Source organism: Colobus angolensis, unplaced genomic scaffold (genome assembly GCF_000951035.1).
Source record: "Colobus angolensis palliatus isolate OR3802 unplaced genomic scaffold, Cang.pa_1.0 Scaffold123, whole genome shotgun sequence".
NCBI classification, from domain to species: Eukaryota; Metazoa; Chordata; class Mammalia; order Primates; family Cercopithecidae; genus Colobus; species Colobus angolensis.
Genome location: NW_012113475.1, coordinates 10902991 through 10925107, shown reverse-complemented (window position 1 = coordinate 10925107; position 22117 = coordinate 10902991). Strand labels below are relative to the sequence as shown.

General features: G+C 36.5%; 1 protein-coding gene across 2 annotated transcripts; it reads left to right on the top strand.

Moving 5' to 3' along the window:
- Window positions 1–504: 504 nt before the first annotated feature.
- ADH4 (alcohol dehydrogenase 4 (class II), pi polypeptide) lies at window positions 505–21804 on the top strand. 2 transcript variants are annotated; one of them, XM_011933029.1, is made up of 10 exons: window positions 541–609; window positions 1510–1649; window positions 2030–2131; window positions 3117–3258; window positions 5648–5735; window positions 7763–7994; window positions 12681–12941; window positions 18532–18667; window positions 19142–19280; window positions 21415–21804. In XM_011933029.1, the coding sequence occupies exons 2-10, from the start codon at window positions 1575–1577 to the stop codon at window positions 21437–21439; spliced, it is 1200 nt and encodes a 399-aa protein (XP_011788419.1). In that variant the 5' UTR covers window positions 541–609; window positions 1510–1574; the 3' UTR covers window positions 21440–21804. The 2 variants fall into 2 exon arrangements, with proteins under 2 accessions (XP_011788420.1, XP_011788419.1); XM_011933030.1 differs by lacking the exon at window positions 1510–1649 and having other exon boundaries at window positions 505–609.
- The last annotated feature ends 313 nt before the right edge of the window (window positions 21805–22117 follow it).

Below are 22117 nucleotides of genomic sequence, written 5' to 3'. Positions count from 1 at the left end.
ATTCTAGAGTAATGAAAATAAGCTACAGTCATAGGCAATGTGAATGATTCTCACTAGAGGGGAGAAAAAAGACATGAAACAATACATACACTATGATTCCATTCATAAAAAGGCTTTGCTAGATTAAACTATTGGATAGAGAAGCATAAATAGGTAGTAAACCACTAAATATGCAAGGAAATGATTATGAGAGTTGTGAAGGAGAAGAATAAGTAAGTTAAATGGGCAATTCTGAGGAGTAGAAATTTCCTTTACTTCATAATTATTTGGTAATTCATCTTTATATGTTTAATGGGCTTTTCTCTATTATTTTATATTTTTCAATTAAAGAAAAAAGAATTTTAAAAATCTTGGAGCTCACTGAGAGCAATGGGGTTTGCAGCTGAAGTCCAATAGTACAAATGACGTGGTAACAGGCCGGCAGAGCTGTGAATTACAGCAACAAAGAAGGAAAGAAAGTGATTGGAGAATTATGCAACATGAATGGTATTTATGCAAAGACGGCTCCTTATAGGACACAGAACTCTCTGGGTAGCAGTGGAAGCCTTCTTAACTCAGAAAGAAACTCCCAACACAGTTTCCCAAAGAAAAATGGGCACCAAAGGCAAAGTAAGCAAATAAGCTGTATCTTTGTTCAGTTTGTGCTTTTCTGTGTCTTTGTATGTTTGGCTAAAAGAAGCTTCCTTCAGGAACTCAGGAAGCAGTGACTTAGAGTTGATCAAAAGCATATGAGTGGCCCCTATGCCAGGAATTTATTTCAGGGAAATTAACTGTGGATTGCCAAAATGTTTATTACAAGGGTGTTTAGTTAATATTAATATTATTCAAATGGCCAAAAGAAGAGAGATTTAAGTAAGTAGGCTATAATCCTAAAATAGAATATGCATAAGTTACAAATAACGCTGCAGGAGAATATGGGAAAACATTCACAGTATATTAATAAGTAGAAAAAGCAGATTACAAAATACTATGGACAATGTATCTTATCTGGTGATACTCAAAGAATTTGCATCAAAAGCATAAAGTGGGTAATGAGCTCACAGATGAATTTCATTTTATTTTTTGTCTTTAAAAACTTGGTATGCCTTGGCACTTTGAAACTTCCTATAATTAATATATATTTCCTTTGAAACAAAATAAATAATATTCAAAAACATAATTCAAAATTACTTAACTATTGAAAAATAGATATTCATGTGGTCAAAGACTTTGGGAAAAGTATACCAAATGTAAGCATAGTAGTGTTAGAACAGAAGATTATAGGTTTGTTTCTTTCTGCTTTCTTTCAATGTTGCTTATATTTGAAATTAAAAATATAATTTGAGGCTAGAAAAGAATTGGGATTATAGAATCCTAAATACTTAAATTCTGTTGATTCATCTTTACCCAAATTCTTACAATTAGACCAAATTTTTATTTAATTTATATCCTACAGATAAATTTGATAATGATGTAAGCCTCATTTCTCAGACTTTTAATGAATTCTCTGGGGACACTGTTCAAATGCAGATTTTGAGTTAGTGGATTTGAGGCAGGGCTTTCATCTCTAACAAATTCCAAAGTAATGTGAATAAATGCTTGTCCGAGGACCACACTTCGAGTTGCAAAGATGTAAAACACATCTATTCTCCAGCAATTATCTGACTCAGGTAATTCAGAGCTGATTTCAAACAGTTCACTCAATAGATTTTTATAGGCCATCTACCTTTTCCAACTCTATAAATCTATCCTCTCTGTTATAGAGGGAAAAACTTGAGGCATTATATTAAGGTAAACTTTAATACACCTGTTATTATTTTTTAAGAAATAAAAAATGTAATGACTATAATGTAGAATTTAACTTCTTATTTTTCATTAAGATCCCTTGTCTTTAAAATAATATCTATAAGATCCAGCCACAAACTCTTTAACTCTTTGTCGTGAAATTATAGTATTAATATATTCTAATTTTTTCTCATGATATCCTCTCTCCCACCCCCAACCCTGTCAAAATCTCTATCTCCTTCTTCCTTTTCTTTCTCCCTTTCAGGTTATTAAATGCAAAGCAGCCATCGCCTGGGAAGCAGGCAAGCCCCTTTGCATTGAAGAGGTTGAAGTAGCTCCCCCCAAGGCTCATGAAGTTCGCATTCAGGTAAGTGGAGACTTTCCTTGGGTGGGAGCAGACAGGGCCTCAAGTGGAGACACGGCTTTTGTCAAGTCAATCCTATGTGCTATGATTCAGAGGCCTTGGAGTTTCTAGTACAGGGAAGTTGTATTTTTAGGTTCAGTCAAAAATAGGCATTATCCCAAAAAGGAATAAATCATCTATTATTTTTACCCTAAGAATCAGACAAAGGAATTCACTTTGAATTTGAATTAGTTAGGTTTTCTTTTTGTTTTCCAATTGCTAATTATTTGAAAGTGTTATTAAAAGGAAGATAGAGAATTTGCTCCAAAACAACAAAGAAGAAAAACCTGATATGCTGCTCTGGGCAGCTGAAGGGTCCTGGGTATCCAGAGGAAGAGACAGGAGTAGGTCACAGGGAGAAGAGAGTACATGGAATGGAGTGAGATCACCAATGGCAAGTTTGGACTTTCCTCATTTTTCCCAAGCTGACCAGACTTATATTTTCCCTGAGGACCCCCACATTAAGAGTCTATACATGAGACTGAATGGGACATCCTCATTGACAGAACCTTGAAGAAGAATATAGGTATATATTGGTAATTAATGTAGACAATCCTTGATTTGATATCGTTCTCGCAACTGTAAAAGGTATATTACCTTAACTTTATTTCAGCAAATTTACCCTATAATAAGCCTATAATATAATAACCCTATAATACAAGCCCTATTACCTTTGATTTTTCCTCTCCTGGAGGCAGTAATTGCCAATCCTATCTCTTTTTTGATTTTCTTACAACAGCAAAAGGTAGAAAACAAAGATGCATTGTAAGAGGAAACGAATTTAACCTGGTATATTTTTATTGGTTCTTTTTTTCAAAAGATGATTCTTTTATTGAGTTCTAGAAGTCTTATAAAGTTTCAAAATGATATCAGGCCTAATATTATATGTAACATCCAGTTCAATAATATAGTTGCAGAAACACAATTCAAGTCTGTAATTGTCTTGTAGATCATTGCTACTTCCCTGTGCCATACTGATGCCACTCTTATCGATTCTAAATTTGAGGGCTTAGCTTTCCCAGTGATCGTTGGCCATGAGGCTGCAGGGATTGTGGAAAGTGTTGGGCCAGGAGTGACCAACTTCAAACCAGGTATTTTATTTTATTCAGATAAAATGGAAATGTCACAATATTTCAGAGATAATTCTTGATAGAGTCCTGGCTTGGCATGCTATAATTGATCTCTATTTACAAAGGGGGACCATCTTTTCCAAAGTAAAACTGAGACACACAATCTATCACAGTCTAGCAATGGGACAGAATATTTGAAATCAGAACTGTCTAATAAAATCTGGGAAATGTGGTCACTTTATTTACATAAAGCACTGAGAAATTGCCCTATGAAGCAAAGTTACAAGGTTAGCTTAAACTGAAATTTTCATGTTTAACAAATGACACCTTACAAAGGACCAAGATCATGTCCTTTGCAGGAATATGGATGAAGCTGTCAGTCATTATTCTTAGCAAACTATTGCTCAATCAAATACTGAGTGTTCTCACTTATAAGTAGGAGCTAAATAATGAGAACATATGGACACAAATGGGGCAATGACAGGCACACTGGGACCTACTTAAGGATGAAGGATGGAGGGAGGAGAGGCTCAGAAAAATAACTGTCGGGTACTATGCTTAGTACCTGGGTGACAAAATTATCTGTACACCAAACTTCCATGACACGAGTTTACCCATATAGCAAACCTGCACATGTACCCCTAAATCTAAAATTAAAGGTGTTGTTTTTCCTTTTTTTTTTTTGCGATGGAGTCTTGCTCTGTCACCCAGGCTGGAGTGTGGTGGCGCAATCTCAGCTCACTGCAACCTCCACCTCCTGGGTTCAAGCGATTCTCCTGCCTCAGCCTCCCGAGCAGCTGGGATTACAGGCATGTGCCACCACACCTGGCTATTTTTCTATTTTTAGTAGAGATGGGGTTTCACCATGTTGGCCAGGCTGGTCTCAAACTCCTAACCTCAGGTGATCCACCCACCTTGGCCTCCCAAAGTGCCGGGATTACAGGCATGAGCCATTGTGCCCAGACATTTTTTTTTTTTTTTAACAGTGTCTTACTCTGTTGCCCAGGCTGGAGGACTGTGGCACGATCTTGGCTTACTGCAACTTCCACCTCCCGAGTTCACACAATTCTTGTGCCTCAGCCTCCAGAGTAGCTGGGATTACAGACATGAGACACCACACCTGGCTAATTTTTGTATTTTTAGTAGAGGCAGGGTTTCACTATGTTGGCCAGGCTGGTCTTGAATTCCCAACCTCAGGTGATCTGCCCGCCTCAGCCTCCCAAAGCACTGGGATTACAGATGTGAGCCACTGCATCTGGTGTAAAATAAAAGGTTTTGTTAATGACATGTTATAACAACTTCTATATAAAAACGCAAACTATTTTAATATTAACAGCAAACTATGTAAAGAATTAGGACTTAGAGGTAGCTTTAGTGAGAAACATATATATGTCAGTGTTAGCCGAAGTGTCTTTTTGGAAGTTTGTAAGATAAACATAATACCTAAATGAAGCACACACCAATAGCTGAAACTATTTACTCCACATTTTACAACAGATCCTCCAGATACTGGAATATGGGCTGTGTAATCCTCATTTGGCAGGCTGGATGAACCATGCCACTCTTTTCCCTTTGAATGAGAATGCTCCAAAGTTAGAGGTACATTAGTACCTTTCCATTCCAAAAAAGACTGTACAAACAAATTGCTTCCCAACATTTTGTGTCAATGAAGGAGTCTGGCCAATATCATCCCTTTAGCCCCAGCTCTGCCACTTACTGGCTATGTGATCTTGACCAGTTATGTCACTTTTCTGTGATTCAGCTCAGATTTCTGTTTTATATAGTGTGAATAAAAATAGGGCTCATCTCAAAGAGTTGTTCTGAGAATTAAGCTCTGAAATAATACATGTAAATAGTTATGTATTAAATGCATGCGTGGCATGTATTAAATGTTGAACGTATGTGAATTATCATCATTAGACCTCAGGCATTGAAGCACAAAAGTCACTATTAAATTGGAATTTATTAAAAAGTGGAAAAATGTGGAATTTGAAAGTGAATCTAAAGATGAAACATGGCAATGATATAAAGTTTATACCTAGCCTATAATTGTTTACCTCTCCTATTATATAAGGATGTTATGTTTCATACATGGTGCTTGGAAATGTAATAAACAATAGTCATGATGCAGAGAGTCATAATGACAGCAAAGTCCCAAGTTCTGTGTCTGATGACATCAACACAGATTTGTTGCTTGACTGCCTAGCAGAGTAACTTTTTAAAAAATACAATATAGGCAATACTTGGGGGAATCTGCAGTCTTGTAAGGTAATGAAATACTGTAGCCACCTATACTTTCCACTGAATATAAAATGTATACTGTAAAGAAAAGGTGTTTTCCACTGCTATATCTGGTAGGAACTATAAGTAACATCTTAGGCACCATCCAACATATGGCCTTTCTTTCTAGGTGACAAAGTAATTCCACTTTATGCACCTCTATGTAGAAAATGCAAGTTTTGTCTGAGTCCACTCACAAATTTTTGTGGAAAAATCAGGTAAGCACTCTACACTGTTAGTATAAATTTGAATGAATATTTTGGAAAGCACATTGACATTACCTAAATGGCCTTGAAGAAGTGCAAACCTTCCACATACTAATTCTAATCCTAGGTGTGTACAAGATACTATTGCAAGTGCACACAAAGAAACATGTGCTGGAATATTCATTGCAACACTGTTTATTATAGTAAGCAATTTAAAACAGCACAAATGTCCATTAGAAAGAGAATGAATTTTAAAATTGCTATGTAGTAGCACAATGGACTACTACACAATAATGAAAATGGCTAAACTTGAGCTGCATGTATTAACATAAAATAATCTCACACACATAATGTTAAGGGAAATAAGCAAGTTGCTGAAGGAATATTTAGTAAGGTGTCATATACAATACTATACTTTTCTAATGGTTATTTGTATATGTAGTAAAAGCATAAATAAATCACTGAAATAATAAATGCCAAATTCAGAATAATAACTACTTCTACAGGGATGAGAGAGGGATACAATAAGGCAGAGTAAAGTGATTTACTCCAAGGCAACATAGTTATAAGTCTTAGAGCCAGGTTTTTAACCCAGGCAGTATGGCTCTGGAGTCCACAATCTTAATCATCTTGTTTTTGCTTTACTGAGACTACAGACAGATCCTTTCTTCCTTAACACTAGTTGAAAGCAGTTATTTAAGAAGCTAAAACTGTACTACTCTTACATCTATTACTGGGCCTCAATTGTTTCATCTAAAAAATGAGGATCAAAATAATGCCTGCTTCACAGATTTGTTCTAGATAGTCAAAGAACTAATATTTTTTGCAAAGCTTTAATGAAATAATGGATTTAGACAATGCCAATAAATTCTTTCTAATAAATGTTATAAAAAGAGAGATAATTAGATATTTCAAATGAAATATACAATACCACCTATAAAGTATTACCACAAAAATATAAAATCTGAATCAGATCAAGTGTTTACATCAAAAATACTAATTTATGAGGGGATACAGGGATACAGAAATATGTTCAACCATATTACAGGAATGTTATGAGCAAAATCCAGAATGAGGAAAACTCTACAAGACAAATGATCCAACTTCTTCAACAAATAAATTGCAAGGAGAAAGAGAGAGAGAAGGGATCTATAATTTAAGATAATTAAGAGACGACAAACATGTGGACCTAAAAGAATCCTTTAGAGATACACGTTAATGTATTTACAGATGAAATAGTGATATCTGGGATTTGCTTCAAAATATTCCAGTGTAGGGGAGGGAGCAGGTATTGTGAAGGAATAATAGGTGAAACTTGATTGGCCATGAGTTGATGGTTACTGGAGCTGGGCACGGACACATAAGGGTTCATTATGCTATTCCTTCTACTTTTATACATGTTCAAATTTTCCATAATAAAAATTTTTAAGAGTTAATACATGTAAAGCCCTTAAAAGCATTCAATAATAGTTTGTTCCCTGGCCGGTGCGGTGGCTTATGCCTATAAGCCCAGCACACTGGGAGGCCGAGGATGGAGGATCACCTGAGGTCAGGAGTTTGAGAACAGCCTGACCAACACGGAGAAACCCTGTCTCTACTAAAAATACAAAATTAGCCAGGCATGGTGGTGCATGCCTATAATCCCAGCTACTCGGGAGGCTGAGGCAGGAAACTCGCTTGAACCCAGGAGGCGGAGGTTGCAGTGAGCTGAGATCGTGCCACTGCACTCCAGTCTGGGCAACAAGAGCAAAACTTCATCTAAAAAAAAAAAAAAGTTTATTCCCTGCACTCCAGCCTGAGTGATAAAACGAGACCCTGTCACTTTAAAAAAAAATTGTTGTTGTTATCTTTAAAATGCTTCCAACAAACTATATTTTGTGAAAAGTCTTGTTGTTTCCCTAATTTTTCTGTCATGTAAATTGTCATGAAAGATGTATAATGCTCAACATATTTTGTAGGAAAATGATCAGTGTTCCATTTATTGTAACTCCTCTTTATTTGTATCTCTCTCTCTCTCTCTCTCTTTTTTAATTTTCTAGTAATATTAAAAGTCCTGGTAGTGATCAACAACTAATGGAAGACAAAACCAGCAGGTTTACCTGCAAAGGAAAACCAGTTTACCATTTCCTGGGAACCAGTACATTCTCTCAGTACACTGTAGTGTCAGATACTAATCTTGCCAAAATAGATGATGATGCAAATTTAGAGAGAGTTTGTCTGCTTGGATGTGGGTTTTCAACTGGCTATGGGGCTGCAATCAACAATGCCAAGGTAAATGGTTAAACACCAGTTTGTGTAAAACAGAAGTTACTGGGAGGCAGTGTGATACAGATGAACCAGTTATCTCTAAACTTTGGCTGTGTCATTTATTACCTCTGTGATTTTAGGCAAGTTATTTAACCCTTCTAGAATAATATCTACTAAAAATACTTATGGGGATAATTGAATCACAATATATATGTAAAACATCTGGCCCAGTAGCCTACATATAATTGGCGCCCAGCATACGTTCTTATACTATACTAACATGTTAGATAATAGATCATCCCTGATTTAAATACAGCCTGTTTAAATATGTCTCGTAAGGATAAATGCTCATCCTAGGACAGCTGACTCTGTCAAAGGGCAATAAAAATGACAGAAACTCACTTCCATCTTCACACAACCACCCCTGTCTTCTCCCTGATGCTACAGATCTCTCTCCCTCAATCAGTAGTAATTCATTTCTGCTTCTCATCCTGTTCCTTTGTGGCTTCAAAGGAGGGTCTCTGGTAGCAGCCTTGATGTTGACCAGATGTGTCCCTAGAATCCCAAGTTAGAATTTAGAGACTCTTACAAAGCATCTGATCTAGAACTAGAGAGATATCAAAGAGGGATCTCACAGTTGGACATCTCAAATAACCTCCTTATTTGAACCTCCCTGACATCAACCTTTATTCCTGACTCAAAACTGCAAAATGCAGCCAGAGTGGTCTTTCAAACAACAAGTCTGAAGATTTTATTTTTCCTGCATTATTTCATTTTTCCCTCAGGGTGAGGTCAAATTCCTCAGTAGGCTACAATGACTTCCTACTTCTCCCTTTCTGCTGTGCACTGTTCCCTTGGCTCCACTCTGAGTCTCCAGGCTTCAGTCACTGGGGTCTCTGGGCTTTCCACACTTGGCTTCCAGCAACAGTGCAGGGAAGACTGCCCTGCCTCCTTCAGGCTGACTCCATTTATCACTTCCTCTCAGAGATCTACTTCAGGTTCTCAGGTATGCTTTGGGTGTCCCTCCCAGTTTTCACCCCAAATTTTTTTTCTTTTTTGAGACAGGGTCTCACTCTGTTGCCCATGCTGGAATGCAGTGGCATGATCATGATTCACTGCAGCCTTGATCTCCTGGGCTCAAGCGAACTTCCCACTTCAGTCCTCCAAGTAGCTGGGATTACAGGCATGCACTACCATGCCTGGCTATTTTTTAAATATTTTATAGAGACAGGGCCCACGCTGGTCTTGAACTCCTAGGCTCAAGCAGTTCTCCCACTTTTACCTCCCAAAATGCTAGGATTACAGGAGTGAGCGACCACCAGCCTCTGTCTTCATTCTTATCACACTATAGAGAAATCTCCCATGTATTTTTCTGTCCTATTGTACTATTTGTTCCTTGAGGGCAAGAACTCTCTGTTATTCATTGTGATAGCTCTGGAGGCTGGAATTGTCCCTGGCACATAATAGGAGCTTGATAATTTTTCAATGAATGAACAAATAAAACCAGGTGCATGTGAAACCCTTAAAACAGCCTGGTGAGGCCTGGTCCTCGGCTTTGTAAACCAGAAAGCCCTTTTTATCAGGTCACCTAGAGTTGTTCAGTGTCAAGGAAACAAAGTCAGCCTCACCACAATAAGAGGTTGATCTAGTAGCCAAGATACCAAAGTATGACTCTTCATTGAGAATTTCATCTGCCACATAGTCAAAAATGCTACTCTTTGCTATCAGCATGTTATCTCCCTTTAAAAATGTATTCATCCACACAATTACTCATTAATACACAAATTTAAAAATTGTATTAGAAACCGAACTACAATCAGAGAAGGGTACTAGTAGCTGGGTGGAGTTGACAGCAGATGTGCACATGGCAGTCAAAGCCTGTTTTCTGCTGTATGGCACTAGAGATTCAGGGAAGAAGTATCACTCTTCAAGTCTTCCTCTGCTGGGCTCCATGCAGTCCATCCTCTTCTACTACTCCAGTCCTTTTAAGGGCCATTATCACTGGAGATTCAGCTACAGCTTTCTTTCTTAATTACTTATTTTTAATTGAAAAAAAACTTTATACATTTATGAAGTATAATGCAATGTTTTGATATATGTATACATTAAATCAAGCGAATAATGTACCCATCACTTCATATACTAATCTTTTTGTGGTGAGAACATTAAAAATCTTAGCAATTTTCAGATATACAAAATATTATTATTAATTATAGTCACCATAGGGTACAATGAAATTCCAGAAATTATTCCTCCTCTCTAACCGAAACTTTGTATCCTTTGACCAACATCATCCCATTCCTCATTTATCCCCCCAGACTCTGGTAACCACCAGCCTAGTCTCTCCTTCTATGAGTTTGTCTTTTTTAGATTCCACATATAAGTGAGATCATGCAGTATCTGTCTTTCTGTGCCTGGCTTATTTCTAACATAATATCCTCCAGGTTCATCCATGTTTTCACTATGACAGGATTTTCTCTTTTTTTAAAGCCTAAGTAGTACTCCATTGTGTATACACATACCACATTTTTCTTATCTATTCATCTATTCGTGGAGCAAAAGCTAGGGGTGTGCATACCTAATATTATAGATAAATAAGGAAAGTATTGCAGTTTACCTGTTGCTTAGTAATTTTGTTTCCAATTTAGAATGTATTAATACTCACCTTGAGCAGATTTTCTCTTTTCCTTTTGTTTAAGGATTGGTTCCACATTTTGGCTATTGTGAATAATGCTTCATTGAACATGGGTATGCACAGCTCATTTCCTTTGGTTATATATCCAGAAGTGGAATTGTACAGCTTTCTTTTAAATCCAGTCAAAGTCGACCTAAATTTCCAGGAGCTATTCTTCCCACTGTAAAGGAGGAGATTCTAGCTGCTAAGCCACCTCATGGGATGCTCAGAGAGAAATGAATCTGATAGGAAGAAATTAAGGAAAGTGAAGTATCAGTAATTCTATTCAAAAGGCAAGAGCTTTGATAAAACTTAACTTACTTCTGAGAAGAAAAGTGAAGCAACCTCTCTGTATAATTATTGAGAACACACTAGCACCACCAGAACCCCTATTTCTTTTTGATGTGCTTGTATCTGCCAATTAAACAACATTACACAGAGACCTTTGGAAGTGTGGAAATGTCCTCTAACAGTGGTACTTGCAGACAGATAATCATCCACTGTGTGTAGACCTACTTGCAAATTGTGGGGGCAATTTATAGTGACCCCACCAAAGTTCTGCGAGCAAACGCACTTTTACACACAGGGGCCTAGTTGTATAATACAAGTAATGCAGCATATTCTATTTACACACTGTCGTGAGTTAGCCTGAGAATCCAACTAGTAGTTACATTGCTGCAATGGGAAAAATGCATTTCCACTTCCTAAGAGACTCACAGGCTCTTTTTAACTGAGACTCTGGAGAAATATATTAAGAAACACACTGAACACATGCCACAACATTATAGTAAAGAAGCCATCATAAGAACAATATTCTTACTATTTGCAATATATATATATATATATATACATATATATATATATATATTTCCCCTGAGTAGCAAAAGCCAGAGGTGTGCATACCTAATACAGATAAATACTGAAAATATTGCAGTTTACCTGTTGCTTAGTAATTTTGTTTCCAAGTTAGAATGGATTAATCCTTACCTTGAGCAGATTTTCTCTTTTCCTTTTGTTTACATTTTAATCCTAACAGCTTTGCATCCTCATTAGGAAATATTAAGTATCTCTCTATGTAGTATTTTTCTATCACTATACTAGTCTGTAGAATAACATATTCCAGTTACGGCATCTTTTCTTATCATCTTATCTATTACTTCCATTTAATGCAATGAAACAAACATTTATTAAAGACTCAACATACAGAAGACCCTTTCATAATAATGAGGAATTTAAAAAGTTTCTGCCTTCATATAATGTAGTCTTTTAAAGAAACACACATATACACACAATCAAGGCAGGTTATAAATTATATGATACAAGAAAAACAAAACGATAGGCATTGATTTCTGATTCAAGAATCAAGAAAAGTTTCATAGAGAGAATGTCCTTGAAGTCAGGCCTAGGAGTATAGGTTATACTTTAATTAAAGAAAATAAGGTGAAAAGTACATCAGTCTGAGGGAACAGGGTCAACTACAGCATGAGGATAAGTGCAACAATCTGTTCATAGTTCTTGTACTGGGAATATCATGGCGATGAAGTTGGAAGGTAAACAGAGGTCAGACAATAAAAATCCTTTCATGCCATGCAAAACAAATTGGACTTCATTCCAAACTGCTGATTTGGAGTGACCAAGTAAATCACTGTAATATTAATACAACCAAATGAGGCCTATTAGAAATGTAGATGTCAAATTACTAGTGATCCAAAATTTTAAAAGGAAAGCAATAAACCCTTCAGAATGTGTGGGTTTTCAAATTTTGTTCTAACACTGAAGGGAAAAAGTAAAACAAGGGAATTATTTTTACTTGGGTTTGTTTCTTATAATCTTAATGAACATTAAATAATTCTCCAAATTTAGGTAGTAATGCATCCATTTTCACATTGGCAGATTTCCTCCATTGGTTATATCACAGAGTTTAATAGCAGGCTGTCTTTAATTCATATGTTCATGCCCCTACTTCCTCCTGCTCCTTAAAAGGAAAAAAGTGGGACTAGCTACTTTAGAAGTTATTTTAATTTTCCTGCTTGCAGGTCACCCCTGGCTCGACTTGTGCTGTCTTTGGCCTAGGAGGTGTGGGTCTTTCTGCTGTAATGGGTTGTAAAGCAGCAGGAGCTTCCAGAATCATAGGTATTGACATCAACAGTGAGAAGTTTGCAAAGGCTAAAGCCCTGGGAGCCACTGATTGCCTCAATCCTAGAGACCTACATAAACCCATCCAGGAGGTTATCATTGAATTGACCAAGGGAGGTGTGGATTTTGCTCTTGACTGTGCAGGTGGATCTGAAACCATGGTATGTATATTTTTTTCTTGGCTTATGTTTTCAATTTATTCTTTGGCTGTTAAATAACAGGGGAAAGTGTGTTATGTTTATTACGGTAACTATAATCATTCCTTCTTAGTACTTTCAAATGGATGACAGTGGAGTAGAAGTATAAGCCACAATTCATTTCCCATTCCCTCAGCTATACTCCATTTCCTTCAATACCCATGAATGTGTCCCCCCAAATGCCAGTACTATCTTGGTGAGTTCAGTCTTCCCTTGTGATAAGAAGCCATGCCAGCATTATGTGTAGATGCTGATTTTTCTTTTGAGATCCCTTTAAAAAGCTCAATATTATTTGTCTGGAGATAATATTTTCTAATTTTGTTTTCTATGATAATTCCAATTCCTATTCCTTGGAGACAATTTTAGGGGTTTCTTCATTTTTAATTATTTAGAGAAATGTTCCTTTTGACTATGAAATCAAATAAAATGACAAGTGCATTAATTAAGTGACAGCATTCTTTAGCAAAAGATATAAAGGGATGAATTAACTAACTGCAATGAATAAATAGGAAAAACACCTGTTTGGCTTAGCTATCTTATACATTATATACATGTTATTAATATTTGTTAATAATGTAGAATATCTTTTCTATAACAGTATATATTTAAAATTAATAAATATGTGCATGTATTGATATATTTAATATTAACATGTTTACAGATAATAAATACTATTTGTTAACACTTAGATATTATACATTATATAATAATCTATTGTAAGTAATGTTTATTAATGTGTAAATAACTATTTCTATTAGTCCTTAATATTGTTATTAATATTTATTCATTCTTCTATATGAAATGCAGCAAAAAATAAAGAGAAAACTTAGAAATGAACATTTTAAAAGAATTGTGTTTTATGAGAAGTGAGCCCTCCCCCACAAAAAAATATACAGAAGGCAGATTTAGAGGAGGAAATAAGAGAGGGTGACTTGTGTTTCCTAATATCTACAACACATTCGCTCCCATATTAAAGTAGAACAGGGAGAGGCTAGCAACCTGCACACAGCCCAGCTCTGACCTTCAGATCTCAATAAATAGGTTGCAAAATTAGGTCCAAATTACACATTTGAAATTTTCTATATTTCAAAAAAAACCATACCACAAAATTTAAATCATCTTTTTTTCCTGAACACTGCAATGTATATCATTCTGATTTCTTCCTGACTCAGGCCAGGCTACAGTGCCCTCAGTGACTCCACTGGTTGCACACCTATGAAACCGGCCTTTATTCTACTCCAAAAAGTGGAATGAAGAACCAACTACAACTACAGGCAATATACTGAAAAGTTACCTTGCTGGAGTGCCCAGCCTAATTCTCCAGAGAGTCAGCAAATAATCACCTAATGTGTATTTACTCAAAGACACTAAGCAGATTTTGGGAGTTTTGTTTTGTGGCTTTTGTTTGTTTGTTTTTGTTTTTAATGAAATGACCAAAGAATTCATCAACTGAATTATCTGCCTACAGATTCTTCTTATTTCATTAGTGAGAGCCATGAAGTAGTTGTGATGTTATTCCTTTTACTTACGCCTTCACTCAGCCTAGCTCCCAAGCCATCCTCTAGGCAAGATATAAAGCATAAAATTCTATACTTCCCAGAAGCAAATTTTGTGCTGGTTCTTCCCCCTTGGTTCTTACACGACTGGTGTATTCCTCAGAAGAGAATGAGACCCAGGAAGACTTATGATGAGAGCCACAGGCTGCTGTTCCTCAGTCATTCTTCTCTGAACAGTTTCATTATAATATATGCAAACTGCTGAAAACACTATCTGGCAGGTACTAAGCACACAACAAACATTAGCTATTATTGAAAATGCATGCATCAAGGGCTCCGCATCTAGCACTGCTCACCTGTGTTCAAGGCTTCAAGCCCTGCTTTTGAATTGATGTTAGTACCTGCAGTGTGCAGCATGCCACATCCATCACTCCGCTTCCCATGGCTCATTTATTTACAAACACTAAAATTTAGCCTATTCACCTTATTTTTCTTGTACAGAGATTCTCAAGACTAGCTATATGTTAGAATTTCCTGAGGGGTTTTTCATTGTTGTTTTGTTGCTTTTTTAATACCAATGAATGGGCCATACCCAGGATATTCTTGTGTGCTGGGGGCCCACTGACAACATTTTAAAAATTAATTTCTCAAGTTGAGAACCACTGACCTAAAAGTTAGCATCTTCTATCATTAAACTGACTTATTATATCATGAAAGTCATTTTCAATTATGGAACAGAATTATATTAGAGAATCCAAATAAATCCTTGGAAAGAGAAGGATTTATTTAATCACCAAAAGATGAGTTACCTACTCTCCTACCAGAAGTTTCTATAACTAGGAAAAGCTATGTTTCTAGGTTTCAGTGACCTCTAACCCTCTAAACCAAGGGTCAACACCCTGTAACTTACCAGCACGAGGATTATTTACTAACACCTGCTAAGGACCCTTTTAAGGAGCTGAAGGTAGTGCTACTGGAGTCTATGACCTGACTGGAAGCTGTAGAAAGATTTTATAACTTTTCAGTGATTAATTTTTTATAACTTTGATAAGCCCCAGCAATAAGTCAGAGACTTAATTTAGAATTTAATTTTGAAAGTGTTTGTCAAAAATGTTAAAGGCCTCAAAACATTTGATTAAAACAGAACCACAGGTCATTGTAAAACAATAGTTACTTATTTAGCCAAATAAATCATCAAAAGACTTTAAAGACAATACATAAGGATATATGGATGTAAAAACCTTAACCCTGTTTTTTTAAGCAATTAAAAACCTAATATAGGCAACACTGGAATTATTTTGATAAAACGTAAAATGTTGTTTCTTAAGTCAGTTACCAGAAAGGGAAGGAAAAACTGGTAGTGTGACTGCTTCTCCTTATGGGAAGCCCATTTTAATAAACCTGATAGGAAAAGTGATTGAATTTAATCAGGCATGGGAAAAGTATGTTCAGGATTATGAGTACAGCAGGAAGATACATAATTCTTAGTAGCTGCATGAGAAATTTTCTGATTACATTGAAAAATTTAAACATATCAAGAAAAGCCAAGAGTACAGAATCAAGTTGTACTGGAGGAAAACATTCACTCCTAGACCTTTAAGATAAAACATTTTAGTATCAGGCCAGAAGAATAGTTAGAAGTGGAGGAAAAAACTTATAATAGCTGATGAAAAGGCTAAAGAAGAGAGTTATATCAGTCCAAGGGGAGACAAAGCTGAAAGCAGGGAGACATAGCAAAAGTTGAACTTCTGACATATGATTTTGAGAAGTTTTCAAAAGAAACAAGTTATAAAATTAAAAGTTAAATTTCTTTTAATTTTGTTAAGAGCAAATCAATACTGTAAAGAAACTTTGTTTTAACATAGGGGAATAATCTTAGAAAGACTATTCTAAATAATCCTCTTTTAATTATAGCAAATTTAATCACATACAAAATTTTTTTATAAATTCCTCTTCATGAACCTTATTATGACTTACACAGATGACCTATGATATGCTTGGACTTTTGACTTATCCTAATTTTTTCTTTTTAAATAATCAGTCATTTTATTTTAGGACAAGATTTTCCCATAAGATTCTTTTTTATATGAAATTATTTTTATATGAAATTATTTATATGAAATTTTATATCAAATTTTATATGAAATATATGAATTCATTTTGTTAAAATAAATATTACATTATTTTATTTAAAATATTTTATTAAAAATTTTTTATATTTATAACTTTATATTTCTCTCCCCTACTTTATCTTTTTAAATAAATAACTTTAAAATAATCTCCAAATTATATACAATTATTTTTTAATAAGAATACAGGCCAGGCACAGTGGCTCACGCCTGTAATTCCAACACTTTGGGAGGCTGAGGTGGGCAGACTGCTTGAGCCCAGGAGTTCAAGAGCAGTCTGGGCAACATGGGAAAAACCCATCTCTACGAAAAATACAAAAATTAATCAGGTGTAGTGGCACACACCTGTAGTACCAGCTACTTGGGAGGCTGAGGTGAGAAACTGCAGGAAGTTGAGGCTGCAGTGAGCTATGATCATGCCACTGCACTGTAGCCTGGGCAACAGAGTGAGACTGCCTCAAAAAAAAAGAGAATACAATTATATATTTATATATGAATTAGAATTCTTATTCCTAATAACCTTAAATTTTCATGAAAACTTAAAAAGCAAGAAATCCTGAACTGTTAGATGTAAGCATATTATAGATGAAATCATCTCACAATTTTAGAAACGCTTTCCTATATCACAATTTTTTAACTGGAAATGGCTCACACATCCAGCATTTATTATTTAATTTAAAATAATTTTCAGATTTTATATTACACGAAGTCCACTTACAAGCATTTATTTCAGGTACATATACTTTTTCATTTTTAACAGTTATCTAGATAACTCGATAACTGAGATATTATGCAGAACTAGTCATTATTTAAGGTTATTTCCATGTTAACTTTTTTCCTGAGATGGAGTCTCACTCTGTCGCCTGGTGGAATGCAGGGGCACAATTTTGACTCACCACAACCTCCACCTCCCGGGCTCAAGCGATTTTCCTTCCTCAGACTCCTTAGTAGCTGGGACTACAGGCACACGCCACTGTGCCTGGCTACTTTTTTGTATTTTTAGTAGAGATAGGGTTTCTCCATGTTGGCCAGGCTGGTCTCGAACTCCTGACCTCAAGTGATCCACCTGCCTCGGCCTCCCAAAGTGCTGGGATTACAGGCGTGAGCCACCATGCCTGGCCCTTGTTAACTGTTTTTAAAATCTGAACATTAGGTGAAAACCTAAGTAAGAAACTTAAGGTTAAACACATAGGTATTTTGCTGATAAATTAGGTGATTCAGTTGCTGTTATTGACCTAACAATTTTAAATTAGTCTTTTTGTCAAAAAAAAATCACACAAAGATAGATTCGGCTGGGTTTATAGTCTCACAACCTTTGTGCCAAACCCTGACACTTTAAACATTTAGCAGAGGCAAATATAAAACTTATTTACTTACACACAAATGTATTCTGATTTTTTAGACATCTTTATTTTTATTTTACTAATTTTTTTTTTTTCTTTTTTGAGACAGAGTCTCACTCTGTCACCCAGGCTGGAGTGTAGTGGTGCAGTCTTGGCTCACTGCAACCTCCTCCTCCCGGATTCAGGCAATTATCCAGCCTTAGCTTCCCAAGTAGCCGGGACTACAGGCAGGCAACACTACGCCCAGCTAATTTTTGTATTTTCAGTAGAGACGGGGTTTTGCCATGTTGGCCAGGCTGGTCTTGAGCTCCTGGCCTCAAGTGATCCACCCACCTTGGCCTCCCAAAGTTCTAGGATTACAGGCATGAGTCACCCACACCCAGACTGTACTGAACATTCTATCTGTAATGGAACACTGGACCCTCAAGGCTCAATCTACCACGATACTATGATGTCATTAGCTTGAATCCCATTATCTTACATGCAGAGTTGCATTAATTTTTTTCTAAAGCATTGTACATTCCCACAGTGGAGTTCATATTCTACTTTTCCACTGACTCAAGTACTTTTGTGTTCGATCTTACAGAGAGCAGCCTTGGACTGTACAACCGCAGGCTGGGGATCATGTACTCTCATTGGAGTAGCTGCTGGTAGCAAAGGATTGACTATTTTTCCAGAGGAGCTAATAATCGGTCGTACTATAAATGGAACATTCTTTGGTGGTCAGTTTTTTTTTCTTCATAGCTTTAAATATTTTTCCTAGTAGTTCTGAAATTCTTAGAGTGAAGATTATTGAAAGGAAATAAAAATAATTTACTCAAACATTGAATCCTTGGAGCATATCCAAACACTACATAAAAACTATTAATTACTTATAAGTAATTTATATAAAAAGGTAATTATAATTTGCAAATTGAAATTTAATTTGCATTTGAATGAACCAACATGGAGGAACAAAAAATAAACATTGACCTAATTGAGATAATTTGTTATATGGAGTGGAAAATAATCTTAAATTTTTCTTATAAAGAAAATTTTTAAAGTAGATATAAGTGCAGAAAATTAAAGATGGAAGGAGTTTAATCTATTTGAAACAAACCAAATCTGACCTAATAATTTCATTCATTCAGCAAACGCTGATTAAACTACTTTGTGTCAAGCGCATGTCTTTATTTTGCATTTTGTCCACATTACAGGCTGGAAAAGTGTAGATTCTATCCCAAAGCTGGTCACTGACTATAAGAATAAGAAATTCAATCTGGATGCATTGGTGACCCATACCCTGCCTTTTGACAAAATCAGTGAGGCATTCGACCTAATGAACCAAGGAAAAAGGTACATTACTAATAGATGATTGAATGATTTAAAAAACATTTACAATGATTCTATTTTTTTTTATGTTAAGAACTAACCAACTTGTTTTTTCTGACATTTTCCACATCCCAGGTATTAGATGTGCTTAAAAGACTGAATAGTGGCTATTTCAGAGGGAAAAGTCTTCCATTTCAATAATGCACATCTGTACACTGTTACAATATAGAATGGTAGTATAAATTGATACAATTCCCATTTCAAAAACCATTAACTCAGTTGGGGCTGCTCCCTAGAAAGAGAGGTTTCTGCATAATATAATGTTAGATCCCTCTAGTACAGTATACCCCTGAGTTTGGCACCGTGATGTTCTGCAGTTTGACACACAGTGCCTACCCCAGACCCGTCACAATCAGAATGGGGTGAAAACCATGGCTATGTGAACAGAGAGTGGCAGGGATCAGACATGTAAAAGATGCCCCAACTGTTTTATTCTCTTGCTTTGTCATGGAGTTCCTATAAGATACCTTCTGATCCACTATTATAGTTATATAGTCTCCCACGTCAGGGATCCCAGGAACTGATGTATAGAAATGCTCCACCTGGAAGATTCTTAGTGGTTAGGGGATTAGTAAGACTAGGATAAATGATTCTAGGTAAAATGTTCAAGCACAGCCTTGATCAATAGAAACAAAGGTCAAAAACATTAGGAACAATGTTACATAGAGGAGATGCAGGACAAAGAAGAAATGAAAAGAGAAGACACAACAAAAGAGAGGAGGAAAGGCTAAAGTAAAATTAAAATAACTGGGATTTGAAGCAGGGAATAAATGTTGCAGAAGAAGATAGTTTCATGGTGTGAGGACCCAGACTACTTCTTGGGGAAGAAACCTGAGGAAATATCCCCACTGACATGAACTCCCCAATTTGCAAACGTGTCAGTGACAACATATCAAAAGGAAGTTCAATAAAAAGAAAATACAAGCATTATTTTTTAAGCTACACCATGTAAACTTAGTATATAAGCCCTGCAATATTTTATACAAGCTCAATATCCCCATAAGGCATACTCCTCAAGTTAGGAGTCAGAGGTTGGAGTGGGGTTTGAGCCTCACACCCTTTTACTCTTATCCTCTAACACAAACTTTTTCTCCTAGAATTCTCAATTATGGAACACATCCATAAGGAATGCTAAGTGGCAGCCAGGTGGAAAATGCTGCATTGTTTTATGGGCAAGTCTCCCACATTCTCCAAGGAGGCTTCCCTGGTAATCAGCCTAGGGGTAGACACCAGAGTGAGGCTTCCTGCTCCTTCTCTAGCCCACTGAGAATACCGTCAGACTGCCCACACAGATGGAAAGGTGGCAATGGGGAAGGCAGAAGTTGGGCCTCATCAGGTGTGTCCACCATATGGGCACAGGAAGCACAAGAGAGGGCAGGCCCTCCTACCACCCAACTGCAAAGAAGCAAGGAAGTGGGAGGAAGGGGATGGGATACAACGACTGACTAGCCTGTTGAGGTTTAGTGACCCTGCCCCAGAGTGAGGAAAGGACACGGAGATTCTCCTTCCACAGGTAGGGGTGTCTTCCAGTCCTGGGTGAAGAAAACATTTATGCATAGCAAGCTGCTGATAGCAGGGGTTCCACAGCTCCAGCAGTAATGTCTGAGAAAGGGACTGCTCTGTCCTTGAGGCTTATCCCCCACTTGGTGTCTACATGTTGGAGTTATCCAGGAATAAGAACATCTGGGTTCTCAAAAAGTAGCATCCCAACACACCAACTTTGATGCCCACTCCCTCCTTCGATGCTCAACTTTGCCCTCAGCTATAGGAGATCTGAGAACAGTGACTATTCCAAGACTAAAACCTGACTCCCTCCTTGGTACATTCTAATTCTCCTCAACAGCACCACTGAGTAACAAGGATGCTGCCTAAGGTGAGCAAGGGTCCTGAATTCCCCCCCGGTTTGCTAGCACATGTATAAAATATTATTAACACCATGAATGGAAGAGGATGATGGGATAAAAGAAATTAGACTTAATAAAGTGGATGTCTAAAAAAGAAGACCAGATCCTGAAATGAAAAGGCAAAACTTATTTGTGAGCTTTGGTTAAATTTATCATGAAAATTATACTTATTAATGTTTTATTGTTATTAACAGCATCCGAACAATCCTGACCTTTTGAAGATGCCAGGAGCAATTTGGAATGCTATCTGATTGAATGTGAACCTGTCTGGTTAATTTATTACCTGATTTGATGAACCAAGGCAAGCCATGAGTTTAAACAAATATTTACATTTAATATGGGAACATAAAAGAGCTTTAAATATTACAGCCTTTGTACCTGTTACATATATGAATATTCCCTATGTTAAATAATAATAATAACAACTAGTGTTTATGAATAGAATCATATGATCTTTAGAAATTGTTTAAAATTAGTTCTGGGAAGGTGAAAGTGGGGAATTAAGAGATAATAAAGAAAACTAGATTGGCTTTATGTTTATAATTTTTTTAGATTGGGTAATGAATACATGGAGTTTCATTATACTTTCCTCTCCACTTTTGTCTATGTTGAAAATCTTCTGGGAGCTAAATGATGAGAACACATGGACACATGAAGGGGAACAACACACACTGGGGCCTGTTGAGGGCAGGGAGTCAGCAGAGAGACAGCATCAGGAAGAACAGCTAATGGATGCTGGGCTTCGTACCTGGGTGCTGAGATGATCTGTGCGGCAAAGCACCATGGTACATGTTTACCTTTGTAACAAACCTGCACATCCTGCACATGTACCCTGGAACTTAATAAAAGTTGGAAATTTTTTAAAAGAATGAGTAAGACCTGGTATTTGATAGCACA

Coding starts and splice junctions, on each gene's coding strand:
- ADH4 (XM_011933029.1), top strand. CDS start 1,575: ATGCTTGTCCGAGGACCACACTTCGAGTTGCAAAGATGTAAAACACAT. Junction 1,650..2,029: donor CCAGCAATTATCTGACTCAG/GTAATTCAGAGC, acceptor TCTCCCTTTCAG/GTTATTAAATGCAAAGCAGC. Junction 7,995..12,680: donor CTGCAATCAACAATGCCAAG/GTAAATGGTTAA, acceptor TCCTGCTTGCAG/GTCACCCCTGGCTCGACTTG.